At 46.9% G+C, this 15125-nt stretch overlaps 1 protein-coding gene across 3 annotated transcripts in view; it reads left to right on the top strand.

The window, feature by feature from the left end:
• The window catches only part of CHIC2 (cysteine rich hydrophobic domain 2), a 51007-nt gene extending 48084 nt beyond the window's left edge, over positions 1–2923 (top strand). For all 3 annotated transcript variants that reach the window (XM_089302811.1, XM_051835055.3, XM_051835054.3), the window contains one exon: positions 2568–2923. In XM_089302811.1, coding sequence (XP_089158937.1) covers positions 2568–2618 — 51 coding nt within the window. In that variant the 3' untranslated portion in view covers positions 2619–2923. The remainder of the gene's footprint in view (positions 1–2567) is intronic.
• The last annotated feature ends 12202 nt before the right edge of the window (positions 2924–15125 follow it).

A 15125-nucleotide genomic window follows, 5' to 3' on the forward strand; every position in this document is an offset into this window, starting at 1 on the left:
AACATAAAAGTTATTCCCAATGTTGTGATTTACAGATTTGAATATCATTAATTCATAAAATATATTTATTGCTTTATGACATTCTTTTACTAACTAAAAATAGCACCTTCCGAAACATCCTGAGCTTTGCTTTGTTTGTAATGTCCTGTAATTTGCCATGAACTTTTAGACAATAAGCACTTCTACTGAACTCATTATTTTTCATGCTCTCAGATATCCAGAATAAAATTTAAAAATTTCAAATTGCTCTAAAAATATTTTTTAGATTTGCCTCAGAGTTTATACATTTACAATAGTTGAATGTAGGAATTATATGGTTTTAAAAATTACCTAGGGGCCGGCGCTGTGGCATAACCAGTAAAGCCACTGCCTGCAGTGCCTGCATCCCATTTGGGCACCAGTCCAACGGCTCCACTTCCGATCCAGCTCTCTGCTGTGGCCTGGGAAAGCAGCAGAAGATGGCCCAAGTCCTTGGGCCCCTGCACCTGCATGGGGGACCAGGAAGAAACTGCTGGCTCCTGGCTTCAGATCTGCTCAGCGCTGTCCATTGCAGCCATTTGGGGAATGCAGCAGATGGAAGATCTTTCTCTCTCTTGCTTCCTTTCAAATAAATAAATAAATCTTAAAAAATTGCCCTTAAGAGCAATTTTTAAAAATTAAAATAGCAAATAATCTGGTAAGAAGAGGGTGCTTCCTTTTCTAATGATTTTGGACCTTTTAACTATCTACCCCTCCTTTTCTGTAGCTTACAGAAATTTCATTTGTTAAAGGAAATTACTTCTTCTTGATCGTATTTTGAATATTGTAGATCATCTAGAAACAAACACCAATTGATACTTTTTTTTTTATTAAAGATGACCTTTTTTTAGATTTATTTTATTTATTTGAAAGAGTTATGGAAAGAGAGAGAGAGAGAGAATCTTCCATCTGCTGGTTCACTCCCCAAATGGCCACAGTGGACAGACCTGGGCCAATCTGAAAACCAGGAGCCAGGAGCTTCTTCCAGGTCTCCCACATGGGTGCAGGGGCCCAAGGACTTGGGTCATCATCCACTGCTTTCCCAGGCACATTAGCAAGGAGCCGGATCAGAAGTGGAACAGCTGGCACATGAACTGGCACCCATATGGGATGCTGGTGCTGTAGACTGGGGCTTTAACCTGCTGCACCACACACAGTGCAGGTGCCCTCTTTGTTTAAATGTGGCAGACAGATAGAATTTAGAAAAAAATGAGACTGGTAGCCAATCTCTATGTGTGACTTCTGAAGAAAAAGAATTTGTAGAATATGTTTGTTAAAAATTAGCAATTCAAATATAGTCATAGTATTGTTAAGACCACTTGATTGAAGATATATTTGACATACAGAAGAATTTATTGAATACTGATTCATGAGAAGCTTAAACATTTAATCGTCAAATTTCGGAGCTGTGAAAAATCTTGTGGTGTAGTCTAATCCCTTTATCCACATAGGTAGGAAACCAGAACACAAGCAGATGTGGCCCAGAGAAAGACGTTAGGCAAAGCACTAGCGCGGGGGGCAGTGAGTGATCTGCAGGCAAGCCACAGTCGCCCAGACCCAGGGCAGAAACCGGAGTGGGACGCGGCCATCTGAGCCGGGAGTGCAAGTGCCTCCTTTATAGAGGCAGACCAGACGCCAGCGGAGCTGGACAGTGCGGACGGAAGTTTCTGGCCCCAACGGCTAACTCGCGGCAGTGTGCAGATCTGGAGATGAGAAAGCAGTGGGGAGTTCACCAGACTTGGAAACTGTTCCAGTCAAGTAATTTTTTCAAAAACATTTATATATTTATTTGAAAGGCAGAGTTACAGAGAGGCAAAGGCAGAGAGAGAGAGAGAGAGAGAGAGAGAGAGAGGTCTTCCATCTTGTTTTGTTGATTTTCCTTCAGTCTCCTGTTAAAAAGTCCTTTGGGACACATTTTGATCTTTGATTTTGCTAACTTAAGTCCCTGTATTGTCGAACTAGGGCAGCGCCAGGACCTAAAGACCAGGGAGCTGAGTTGATAAATGAGGGAAGCCAAAGGAAAACTGGGACTAAGGGTTCAGCTCCAGTCTGCGCTGGAGGGGCCAGGCTTTGCGACGAGACAGAGATGCCAGCTCCCCGGCCCTCGCTGTTCCCTCACCTGGGAAGTGGGGACACAGGAGTTGTTGGGGTTAAGCAGACATGTCCAGCGGGGTGGTGCACCTGCTGGGTGGTGAGTTCTCAGAGCTAGCCGCTTTCCTGGTTCACCCATATGTGCGTGCGCCTGGGGGCGGGGGGCGGGGCTCCAGTGTGTTGGGGGTGCCGGCCTTATCAGCCGTCCACCGACTTCCCGCAGTCCTCCTCTCAGAACTGAGGTATGTATGTTGCATGTTGGGTTAAGGTCCAGAAAGATGTTCAGTGATGGAGCTCTGTGTTATCAAATCATGTGTTCTAATAGTATCAAGTTGCTATTTTAAAATGTGGATGGATTTTCAAAATTGTAACTGATGTAAGTGAGAGAAATATAACTGAAATTTTAAGATTAAAAATCTGTTTAAATCTCTTTAAAACTTCTTCTTCTTCTTTTACAGGTCATCCTCATAGAATTTTTACCAAAGACACCGATTTTTCGACCAGATTAGCGTTGATCGTATTGATAGAGACTTTCCAAGTACGTTGTCTTTCCAATGGTGCCTTGCTCGGTGCTCTCCTGGTGGTGACATAACATTGGTTCTACAGAACAGTGTGGTGGTGTTTGTTTGTTTGTTTGTTTGTTTTTTTCTAAATAACCGCATGTTCTAAGTGTGCATTTTTGTCAAACTTTGCAAGTTATTTCATACAGATGTTTAATACTTAAGTTATTGTACTCTGTTCTGTTATGTATTCTGAGTTTCAAGGATTACTTTTTTGTATTATCAAAAAAATACATTTGAACTTAGCATAAAAAGTGGCCAGCCTTTTTTATTTTATCACCAAGGTACACAGAATCTTTTATTTATAAATTCCTTAACATAGAAAACACCTTTGTAAGGCTCTACTTATCTATTCTAGCAAGCACAAATTGTATTATTTTTTCTTGCTTTTACATTTATCCTAGTCGTTATTATTTTAAAAGCCTTTGGAACCAGACATTCCCCCTTCCATACAATTCCTAACACTGTTTACAGCGGTTACGTCTGTGCCATCGTGAAGGCCTGCCTGTCTTCCAAGGTGGTACGGCAGAATTAAATTATTTTTACTCCTAGAGTAGGCAGATCAAGGGATGGTGTGCATGCATCAGTGGCTCCTAGAGCTCAGGATCGCAAAGTAGAGTAGCATCACAATCCGTATATTTTTGGTCGAGATGATACTAATAATAGCCTTACTTGGGTTATTTTTATTGCTTGTCAAATCTTATATAAAAAGATGGAAGTACTTCTTTTAAACATTTTTAAGAAGAATATTTCTCCAAATCTAGCATCATTGTAGAACTATGTTTTTGAAAGAAAGCAGAGGTTCTAGAGTGCTGAATACCCCATCATTATTGAGAGCAGGTTGTTACTAAGAAACGGACGCGGTGTCATCCACTGGTTCACTTCCAGTTCAGTTATGTGCATTTCCTTGACTGAGAATGTGACCTGTGCATTGCAATTAGATTGGCTTGTTTGAACATACATACACACATTTTTCTCCCTTTTGGTTGTACATATCTTCATGCATTTTAACATTTTCTAGATTTCTGAATGACTTATGTGTAAATTTTTGTTTTCATAAGCCTGAAATTATACAGGTTTTGATGTGTGTCAAGAACTTGTTCCATACAACTGTGGTATCGAGCAATAATGTGAATAACTTTTGAAATTATATAAACTATGCTTAATAATTTGTATTAAGAATTGGTACCACTATACATTTTTTTCCTTGTATTAAATCTTTTAAATACTAGTTTCATTAATTTATATACATGTATTTTTTAAAAGTATTTCTTTGTACTTCTCCAGAGTACTGTACTTCTCTATATAAGTTTGAATAGCTAAATGCCAGTATCTTATATCCTATATTGGACATTAGGAACTGTCTTAAAAACTAGGATTTTTCAAAAAAGGTTTTTTGTCTGAGAATTATTTGTTTCTGTTGCCCTTCAGATAACAGCTTGAGTTTACAGAACACTTTTCCTGTGAGGAGCTCAAAGTACAAAGGTCAGACACTTCCCCCTTTATTTCGTGTGTGCAGGGCGTGTCCTGCCACCTTCCAGTGGAGCCCTTGGAAGCTGTGTTTCGGCAACGCCAGTATCCCCGGGCTTCAGTGTGAGAGACACTCCGTCTCCAGACAGTGCACACTCTGCTGGGAGAGAGCAGGAACACGGAACACGTGTGGCTCCGCAGCACCATGTTCCCGGTGTGGCCATTGTGTTGATCAGCTTTATGAAAAGAGCTTACCAATTAGACTTCTTTTGTCCGATGATGATTCTGTCGGTCACAGTTTCAAAAATCATTCTGTCCCGGAAAGTGTGTTTTACAGTCCATAGTTTCCACAGCCAGTGCTGTCCAAGGGCAAGTCTTTGAAGGCTTCTCTGATTTTACCGAGCCTCGTGGGCGTCGCCTAGAGATCCCTTGCAGGGTGCACTGTCCACCCGCAGTGTGTGTGGAAGAGCCCGCAAGGCAGGGGGACAGCCAGTTTGCCTTGGACAGTGGGTTTCCCCGCCTGGGTGTTCGTTCGTGGTCTTCAGTGTAACGCCGGCTTATCGTTTCTCGGCTCCCAAGTTTAAGCACCCGTGCTGCCTGGCATTTGGGGGACGTTGAGGTGTCCAAGGAAGCGTTTGAAATGATGATGGTGCAGACCCTGTCTTCTGAAGCTCTTAAGCTGGCCAGGAAAAGGTGCTACTGGCAGGAAATCAGTGGAGGGCTTTGACGTAGGCTAAGTGAGTAGCATGCCCTTGCAGAAAGGTACCACTGCTGTGTGGAAACATTCTTTTCTCGATAATATACCTTCTGAACCCTGTTAGACACAGGGTCTTCAAAAAGCTCATGGAAAGTGTGTATTACAAAAAAAAAAAACAAAAACCACTATGCATGGATTGCAAAAAATTTTTGCACCAAATAGTTTACCTTTTCATTGCATCTTTCCACAGAGTTTTTGCAGTCCTCTCATATTTTAATACATGACTTTAGCTGTCTTGGTTAAAGTAGATACTGCAGAGCCCTGTAACGCGTGAAGCCTGGTGTGGCGCAGTGCGTTCCCGCCCTCCACACGTATGCAAGTGATCATCAGATGCGTCCTTAGGACTCTTTAAGGACTAGGCTTCATTCACTTAAAAAATGAACGTGTAACTTTGGCCTGGAGTCAACAAAATTGATTCAATAAAACGTTGAGTAAAAGTAAGCGGTGATTTCCTTTTCTTACTAGGAGAACTAGTTCCGTAACTGAGTCATTTTAAATCAGGAAGAACCGCAGCTCCCCCATGCGTGTGTTCTCAGTGTTGTCTGCGAGAGCTGCTGTTTATCGTGTCTGCAGTAGACACAGGTGGACCGTAACCCCTGGTAACGTTCCGTCCCAGTGCTGGTCTGTGCGAGGGTGATACTAACTTGTCTCGGGTGCAGCTGGCCCCGCGGTTGCATGAGTTCAATCTCCATTAGTTTTGTATAGCGTTATGTACGTAGTCAGGCTCTTTCCAAGTTTCCTGGTATTTAGCGTCACAGTTCCAGCTCTAGGTGCTTGCCTGCTGTTTCGCTGAGTGTGCGCTTTGGCTTGCTCTTGGATCAGAAGTACAGGTGTTTCATACTGCCTGTGAGCAGACTGCAGCGTCCAGACCTGGGCCCTGCTCGCTCCATCCTCCGGACCCTTTCGTTGTCTTCCGGATGAGCCAGGGTCTTCACGCAGGCCTGGCCCAGGTCAGAGTTGCCTTCTTGTCTCCTTCCTCACAGCGCCACGGTGCAGGTTTGCACTCTGAGCTGCTTGGTTGGAAGAGCAGTTAAAGCGAATCCTGCTAAGGGGTAAATGTCTGACGCCTCCCTTCTGCCGCTTGGTCTTGTATTTGGGACGGGGAGTCTCTGGGTTGGTGTGGTGGGTCCACACTCCCCATGGAAGGAGTGAGAGTGTGGCTGCCCCTGGGGACGCCCCTCAGTCCACCCTGTTTGAAGGAAGCTGGCTTCTGTCTAATTCAGGGGAGGGAAGAATAGGCCAAGCCTAAACCAAATTATTTAATTATCCACAACAGTTTATGTTTAAATATCGAACTCTCTAAATGAAATAAAGTAATTCTTCATTTTTGTTGATGCAACAGCCAAATTTATGTTTTTAGGGACATACCCTTTCTGTAAGCTGGAATTTGAAAGATTTTCCTAAAATCCTCAAGTATCTTGTTCTGCCGTGTGACAGAGGTTTTTAGATGATACTTTAATGGAGGCCCAAATATTGAGTATGTTATTGGTCATGATTGTGTGTCACTGTTTGCATAACAGAGGTCAGTAGCCACCGCTACCCACCGCCTGACAAATTAAACCCCCCAAGGGGGTTTGTAACCTCAGTGGATAACATTAATGTTCAGTCACTGCTAGGGGACTACAAAATCATCTTACTTGGCTTTCCATTTCCGGAACAAGAGTATTCTGTGGCTACCTCGTAGTGTTGTCTTGTGAAACAGTGGTTTTCAATCCTCTGTTTCCCTCTTGTTTATTCAGTGCTGTATTGTAGGTAAGTAGCTAGTGTGTATGAGTAATGAATGAGTAGCTTTCTGACTTATTTACAGTATCAGCACAATGAGTTGTTTTCACATTTTGTACTTAAAATGAAAGAGATTTCGTATTCCCTAAAATGTGCTAATAATAATACTTTGTGTATTTAGAAGTCAGGGAAACGTTAAAAATACTTGAGAAAAGTTCCTGCGAGGACGTCTGAAATACAGTCACATGTGAGTTAGTTAAAGTCCTGGTTTTCTTTCTTTCTTTTTTTTTTTTTGTTTTTTTTTTTTTTTTTATCTCTGTACTTCATGAACGTGGTACTCTGAATTTGAGAGTTAACTACTTTTTTCTCTTCGTGAAAAATAGTAGATTGCTTTCCTGGCTTTTTGTCTCAGAAGTGTTTCCGTGAACTGACCACACCCGCCGTTCTTAACTTTGGCAGAGAGGTTTTCTGTTGCTTGGTTTTGTGCGGGTGGTTGCTGCTGTAAGGGAACGTAAAGCCGGCCAGCGTTCCAGAGCGCAGAAGTGATGGCGTTGGGTTTTGTCTGCTCTCCTGTGTGCAGGCATAATGCTCCCACAAACGGCAGAGTGACCATCCCGTCACGTCTCCTACTGATTCAGATTTTAGAAAGCCTCATTCCAGTTCTTTCTCTTGATGTAAGTCTCTACAGATTTTTAAGATTTATTTTTTATTTATTTGAAAGAGTTACAGAGAGAGGTAGAGACAGAGAAAGGAGGTCTTCCATTCTGCTGGTTCACTCCCCAAATGACCACAACAGCCAGAGCTGTGCTGATCCGAAGCCAGGAGCCAGGAGCTTCTTCCAGGTCTCCCACGCAGGTGCAGGGGCCCAAGGACTTGGGCCATCTTCTACTGCTTTCCCAGGCCATAGCAGAGAGCAGGATCAGAAGAGGAGCAGTCGGGACTTGAACCAGTTGCCCATATGGGATGCCGGTACTGCAGGCTGGGGTTTTAACCTGCTGTGCCACAGCGCCAGCCCCAGCACAGATTAAAATGTTCCAGAGGAGTGTTCTGTTCCCTCTGGGAACCGAACTGAAGATCTCTCCTACCAGCGGCTTACTTAGTTAGGCAGTCACAACAGCCCTGTCCAACTGCTGTGACGCCTTGGCATACACCTGTGTGTTTTCACGTCTCGGAGTTGCTTTTAATTCTTTTTTACTTTTTTCTTAAATTTATTTTATTTATTTGAAAGGCAGAGTACAGTGAGGGAGAGAGAGAGAAATCTTCCGTGTGCTGGTTCATTCTCCAATAGCTGCAATGGCCAGGGCTGGGCCAGATGGAACACAGAGTCGTGATCATCTTCTGGGTCTCCTCATGGCTGCAGGGGCCCCAGGACTTGGGGCGTCCTCCAGCGATTCCCAGGAGCATTACTAGGGAGCTGGATCAGAAGTGGAGCAGCAGGACACCAGCCTGCACCCACAGGGGGTGCCAGCGTGGCTGGTGGTGGCTTTTACCCACTGCACCACAACACAGGCCCCTGCTGTTCGCATTTGTGAAGCTGTTAACATGTTACCCTCTTGGAAGAGTCCTGCGTTGTGAATTGTTAGCAGAGGTGAGGTGTGGACCCCTGCTGGCTGGGACAAGTGACCGCCTGCTTGCTGTACGCTTGGGTCTGCAGGAGCGGCACGCGGCTGTGTGCTCTCCGTTACACATGCGACGCTCGTGTGTAATTACCTGAAGAGAATAAAGGGAAAAACGCCGTTCTAGATCCTCTTCCTCTAGGACATGGCCTTTGAGAAGACAGTGGGAGGCTTCCTTGAAAAAATAATAGTTCTGTTTATCTTTTATAATTTAAGTGTAGCAGTTACAGGAACACTGACCAAAGGATTCCAAAAATTTGTTCTTAATAGAGCATGCAATAGTTTCAAATAAAATAAGAATTTTTAAGAGATTTATTTATTTGAGAGGTGGAGTTACAGAGAGGAAAAGACAGAGAAATCTTCCATCTGCTTGTTCACTCTCCAAATGGCTGCAACAGTCGGGGCTGGGCCAGGCTGGAGCCAGGAGCTTCTTCCCGGTCTCCTACATACGTGGGTGCAGGGGCCCAAGCACTAGGGCCACCCTTGCTGCTTTCCGAGGCCATAGCAGGAGCTGGAGCCCAACTGGAATCTGGCACCGCAGGCCGTGGCTTTGACCCATTAGGCCGCAGCACCGGCCGCGATGCAGTAGGGCTTTCTGAGGAGTGGGCGGTTATGCAGGTGCCTCCGCATAATCCTGGTGACGTTCGGGTGAGTCTGGTGCCGACCTAAAGCCTGAAGCTCTTTGCACTCCTTATTAACAGATCAGAACCATCGCCAAACACCATGTTTTTTTTTTTTTTTTTTCTTTAAGTGAGATCGCTTGGTTAGATAAACCATGTGGGCTGGGTTATGGTTGAGGCGACTTGGTCTCTGGTTGCATGTTAGTCGCAGTATATTTCGTGTTATGATGTTAAGTCTTCATCGATTGGGTAACAAGTGGAGACCTAATTGGTGTTACGGGATTTTTTCCCCACTTTTTGTTTGCTTGTTTTGGCTGGTTGAGTGTTGTTTTTAAGTGAGTCTGTTGCAACATGTGATTTCAACACATAATTCCATGCTCAAAGCTTATTTTAGTTAATTTAGCTAATTCCTACCATTTGGTCTTTAAAGACCTGCATAGCAAGTCGAGAGCAGATTGAGGCGGAGTTGGCCAGGGGCGTCTGGAATGCGGAGATCCCATCAGTGTACCGTGTACCGGAAGCTGAGCAACCCGTGATCTGTGTTGAAGTCACGGGTCCATGGGTTCTGTGGACAGGACCTGCCCGGGCGTCTGGGAGCAGGACGATTACGTTGACAGTGTTTACGAGCTGTGTGTCGGGGAGTCAGAAAAGTATATGTGTTCATAACTTACAGTCAGGCAAACAGAATAAGAGAAGAGTGCAGCTTTGTATTCCTTTGTCCCTGAGCTGTAAGATGCCTGCAGCGTTTACATGGGACGCTCAGATACCCTACTGAGGTTTTCCCTTTGCAGGAGGAGGCAGAAATCATCGGAATCACGGCTCCTACAGACATGCGCCTAGCCTAGCGGTACTTGGAGCTTGTCTGTTGCATTGTATCAAGGGACTAGTTGCCACATTGTTTTTTTTTTTTTTTTTTCTGTTTTACTCAGCTGGCACAAAGTCCAGTGTAAAGTGTAAACCTTTGCAGATGAAAAAATAGATTCCACGCGTACATATTTACACACACGTGTGTACATGCACACACAGATACAACTGTAAGGCGCAGCAACCGGGCTCAGCTCACCAAGGCGCTGAAGATGCCTCTGGCCATTACCTGGCTGGTTTCCGTTAACAAAGTTTCTACTTGAAAGTTTCAAAAACTGAAGATGTTTTGCTCCTGGATTATTTTTGTCTCACCTCACTATTGTTTTCAAAGAATTAACTCTGTATTTTCTGGAGGCCTAGTCTCTCTCTGTTGCAGACCCCGCACTGCTGGCAGGAGTTGCCATCTGAGAACCCGCCGAGGGGAGCCTGGGGACTCAGCCTTCTGCGCCCCGGCTTAGATGTGGTGAAGTAGCCATTCAGTTTGCTTTGCATTGTGGGTGAGATGAGTATTTTTTGAGACTTTTTGTTTGCTTTGCTAAAGAAATCAACGGAGGAAAAAAAATCCTCAAAAAAACAAACAAAAAACACGCTGTAGCCGCTGTGAAGCGCACAGGGTTGTAATCGCAGTTTGCAAAGCGGTGTGATACAATGTTGCCGAGCCAGGAGCGCGCGGCGGATTTAATGTGGCCGATTGTGGACTTTTGAAAAAAAGAGTAACTGTTCCCTGTGAGTTAATTTTGGATTTTTTCAAAATCTCTCTTTTAGGCTTTGTGCTGGATTCTTCCAGACAAATGCGTATTCCATGTGGGCCACTGTTCTGCTAAATGCTCTCAGTTCTCCTTTAGCAATCAAGATTATGTTGCTAAGGAGATTTTGCTTTTATTGGTGCCATTGATTTGTGTTAATACGTTTTGAATACCTCTCGGTATTCTTCCGTAGACAAGGCCAAAAGAAAAACTTCCCCGAGTTTCCCAATTTGCATTACAAACGGAGCGGTGGTGTAATGAAGCCGATGTAAAGTGGGCAGTTGAAAGGGAACTAAAGAAAGCCACTCCAGTGAGGAATGAAGAGCTGAGCCAGTGCAGCCTGTGGGCTGCCCCGTCCAGCTGCAGGAACTGGCCGCAGCCAGAGGCAGCCTGAGCCGCCTCCTCCCCGCCCAGAGACCACCCACTTCTGGGGCCTGGGCAGGGAGCCGCTCCTGTCAGGTGGCGCGGCGCAGGGTGGCTCTCCCTCAGCCTTCCCAGAGCGGCACTTCTGTGCCTTACCTCACGGGGACGTGCTGTGGCCGAAGCAGTTCCTGTCCACCTGCTGGTCTGGCTGGGCTGACGCCTTTGGTGAAAAGGACGTTCACAGGATGAGCTCAGTTCTGTGCTGCCTGCTTTGTACCCCACTGTGGACCCAGAGACCCGACCTTTGTCCACTCGTGTTCCACCTGCGAGTAGCAGAGACCAGCTGGGCGCGCCTCTGCTCGGCCAGTGAGGTGGTCTGCACCGGGTGCCATTCGCGAGGGCGTGCACCTGTTCCTCTGTGGCAGTACCGCACCTGTGTAACCTGAAGGATGCTTAGATACTTTAAAGAAGAAATGTCAGAAACAGTGTAGAAAGCATGAAGAACGTTGCTGCAGAAGTCTGAGGAAATTAACAGTTGATCTTGAAGAAAGCGTCTCAAGTGTCCACCGCGAGATCCGGAGACAAAAAATTGACTATTCCCATGGGAGCAACTTGGCAGTGAATTTCTCAGCAGGATAGAAGTCTGGCCTGTCAGCCAGCCCCGTGGCGCTGAGTGACCTGGCAAGGTGCACGCACCGTCCCTGGGAAGCAGAGCCCGCACAGGGATCCCAGGGAGAGCGGCTCGCGGGCCTGCGGTTACTGTGCCTCTCCAGGAGGGTTTTTCCCCCAGAGGACGCTTGATAAATTCTGAAATTCCAGGCCAAATGTAACATGTATTGTCTTGCATCACAAAGCGTAATTCATGTATACTACTAGGGAGGCGTTTCCTTTTTAGTTAAAAAAAAAATGAAATCGCATTTTTATTTTTCTGAAAGGCAGAGAAACAGACACAGAAATCTCCCATCTGCGGGCTCCGCCCACAGCCACCAGAGCTGCGCTGGACTAGGCGGAAGCCAGGAACCACAGACCCTGTCCAGGTCTTCCGTGTGGGCGGCAGGGACCCAGCTCTTGGGGCCAGCACCTGCTGCCTCCCAGGGTGTGCATTAGCAGGGAGCTGGAGTTGGGAGAGGAGCCAGGACCCGAGCCAGCCGCCTGCAGGATGTGGGTGTCCCAAACAGACTTCAGCACCGCGCCCAGCACCCGCCTCTAGGGTTTAATGCTTTTTCCTGTAGTATGTTTGAAGCTTCTATATTAACTCCAATGTAAAGTGGGAAATACGAGTGAGTTTCTGTTTTCAGCTGGCTGGTGCCTCTGTCTTAGTGGTCTCCGGGTGAATTGCACCCTTCTTCCGTGGCCTCATCCTGGGGTTCAGAGGGAGGAGAGTGAAAGGCGGACGTCTGGCCTTGTGGTTCAGCCGCTGCGTGTCCCACTTATCAGAGAGCCCGAGGTCAGCCCCAGCTCGGGGCCGCAGCTTCCTGGGCGGCTGCCCTGGAGGACACTGGCAGTTCCTCAGGTGCTGAGTTCCTGGCTCCTGCGTTGGCTCTGGCCGGGCTGAGCTGGTTACAGCATTTGGGGAGAGGGAACCAGCAGATGGGGAGGAGCGCTCACGCGCACTCTCTCAATCTCAATCTCAATCTCTCAAGTAAATAGAAGTTTGAGAAAAGATTCTAAGAATGAGATGAATAAGGTATAAGTGACTTTTTAAACTATATATTAAGAGCTTTTTGATTTCTGTTGGAATTAATGTATAGAAACTGTTTTTTAAGTTCCTTTTATCTTAAAAATTCTTCCCCTGCATGGTAGGCAAGCCCGTTGATGAACATAAAACATGAGCTAGTGTGGTTTTACTCTGAGCTCCGAGCAGGTAGCGAGAACTCGTATCCCAGGATAGCAGTGGGGACCCCGGGTGCGGGGACTCTGGTGGCCAGCTCCTCTTCTGGATGGTACCTTGCTGAAGGAATGTCAGAGCGGGGACGCGGCCACTCTGCCACGATTGTCTGGGCCGTCACCTACAAATAAACACTCTCAGAACCACCCACAAGTAGGCTGCGCCGGGGGAGGGAGCTTTGTGGACAGGGTGTGTGTGAGAAAGCACCGTCTGGTCCTAGTCCATCAGCACTGGATCCACCATGACCCCCAGGGGTTGTCAGAGCGGTGTGCGTTAGAATCAGCTGGGAGGTTTTGTTTTCACTGTTTAAATACAGTGGGGCCAGCATGGTGGCACAGTGGGTTAAGTGACCTCTTGGGACACCCGCGTCCCAGATCACGTGTTCACTGAGGGTCTTGGCTGCTCTGCTTCCCTTCCAGTTCCCAGCTAATGTGCCTGGGAAGCAACAGATGATGGCGCAAGTGTTGGGGTCCCTGTCTCCACATAGGTGGGAGACATAGATTCAGGTCCTGGCTCCTGGCTTCTGCCTGGCTCAGCCTGGACTGTTGCAGCCATCTGGGGAGGGAATTAGCAGGTGGAAGACTCGTATTTCTATCTCTCTCTCTCCCCTCTCTTGTCTTTCTCTCTCTCACACTCTTTGAGATAAATAGTAGATCCTTAAAAATAAAATGCATATACTGAGCCATCTCTCCTCCCAGTAAAGTTGAGAAAGAGGGCATTCGCAGTTTGAGCATTGTCCTGCACTGGGCCATCTTTACTTCCCATGCTGACCTAATTTTATGACATTAAGACCTGGGAAGTCTCCTGTTGCAGGTCGCAGGTCCTTAGTGATATAGCACCAGGCCACGCCCCCAGGCACGCGGCCCCTGGTCCGTACAAATGTGGCGCTGTTCTCAAAGATTGCCCTCAGTAGACTTCTGTCTGCCGCCAGCAATCCTGGAAGCAATCCTCGGAAAGCCGTTTATCACAATGGATTCTCGTGATCCGAAAGAGGATCGCCTGTGTGTAGAACACCTAGAGGCGAGTTCTGGGTACCGCCCAGTCTGAGAACGGTGACATAGACATTCCGTTATTTATTGCTCAAGAGGACGTCTGGCAGCCTGCAGCCCTGAAGGAGACGGACCGGAAACGGACGGCGGGGCTGCCAGCCTCGCCTCCGGTTGAGCTTTTGCCTCAGGACCGATGGCGTGGCGTCCAGAAGGTTGATTTTAATAACCAAAGGTGCAATGGCCGTGTTGTTTGCTGAATTAAGGCCATTTGCTGTTGTACTGCGCCAGTGCATCGGCATCGTGGTTGTCCAGGGCAGCTTCTCAGGAGGTGGTAGGTGGAAGGAAGGGAGGGTCTGATAAAGAGGGGCTCCTACAGGGGCCGGCGCAGTGCAGCCTCGGGATGGACGTTCATGAATTTGGCGCTGAAAAAATTTACATTTCATTAACATTTTAAATGACCAAGGCAGATCTGCACATACTGGATGTGTGTGTGTGTGTGCGCGCGCACGTGTGCACGCATGCACATGGGTGTCCTCATAGCGTTTTCCAAGCAGACAAGTGACTAATTAGTGCCGACTGTGCTTTTTCACCATCGAGCTCCCTTTGAAGTTTGAGTATGTGCTAACTGTAGCGTGTCGCGGCAGTAACGGCAGTGAGCACTACGTGGCCTTATCTGTAGATCCGCGCACAAAAGCCCAGAGGTGCTTTGGGATAGTGAAGCGTTCTCCTTGCTCGGCTGCGTAGTAAGCAGCTCCCCAGACCTTGCCCTTCAAGTTTTGAATTCCCGTGGGCAGAAGGGACCCATAAAACGAACCACAAAGTACAAATGTAACAGTGGATGAGTGATACTCACTGGAGACTGGAGTTCCCCAGGGGCGGCTTGCCATTGTTTCAAGCAGGTTATGTTCTGGGGGGAAGGTCTGGGAAGTTACAAACTGCATTTCCAAGTGGGGCGCAGGGTCCTGGTGCTGAGCAGTGCATTGAACTGAAACAATGTCACTAAGAGCTCTGTGCTCTTGGGAGCCTGCCTGTCCCTCAGGCCGCCAGTAGAGCGGAAGTGACAGGCAGGTGTGGCAGAGCGGGGACAGGAAAGACCCCAGGTCTCCCTGCTGGCATGAGAAGTGATGACATCACCACTCTGATTGGGCCTGACTTCCCTGGGCCTGAGACCGTGCATCTCGTGGGCGTGGAGCGCGTTAACTCCTCCAAAGTGGCTCTGCCTACATCAGTCGTTTTAGACGGGAACTCCTCACTACAGTGCATTCTTGCGCAGTTGGAAAATTCAGCAACTTGAAAAAAAAACTCCTTTATAGACATTTTTGATAAAAAGGAAACTGTAAAATGCACTTTAAAGCCCTCACAGTTTTCAGTGCTTTCTATGAATTAATTCTCTTATGGAGCTGTGCCGGGAGCTTGCAGGG

This window comes from Oryctolagus cuniculus, chromosome 8 (assembly GCF_051225735.1).
Source record: "Oryctolagus cuniculus isolate XC-2025 breed Fujian yellow rabbit chromosome 8, ASM5122573v1, whole genome shotgun sequence".
Taxonomy (NCBI): domain Eukaryota; kingdom Metazoa; phylum Chordata; class Mammalia; order Lagomorpha; family Leporidae; genus Oryctolagus; species Oryctolagus cuniculus.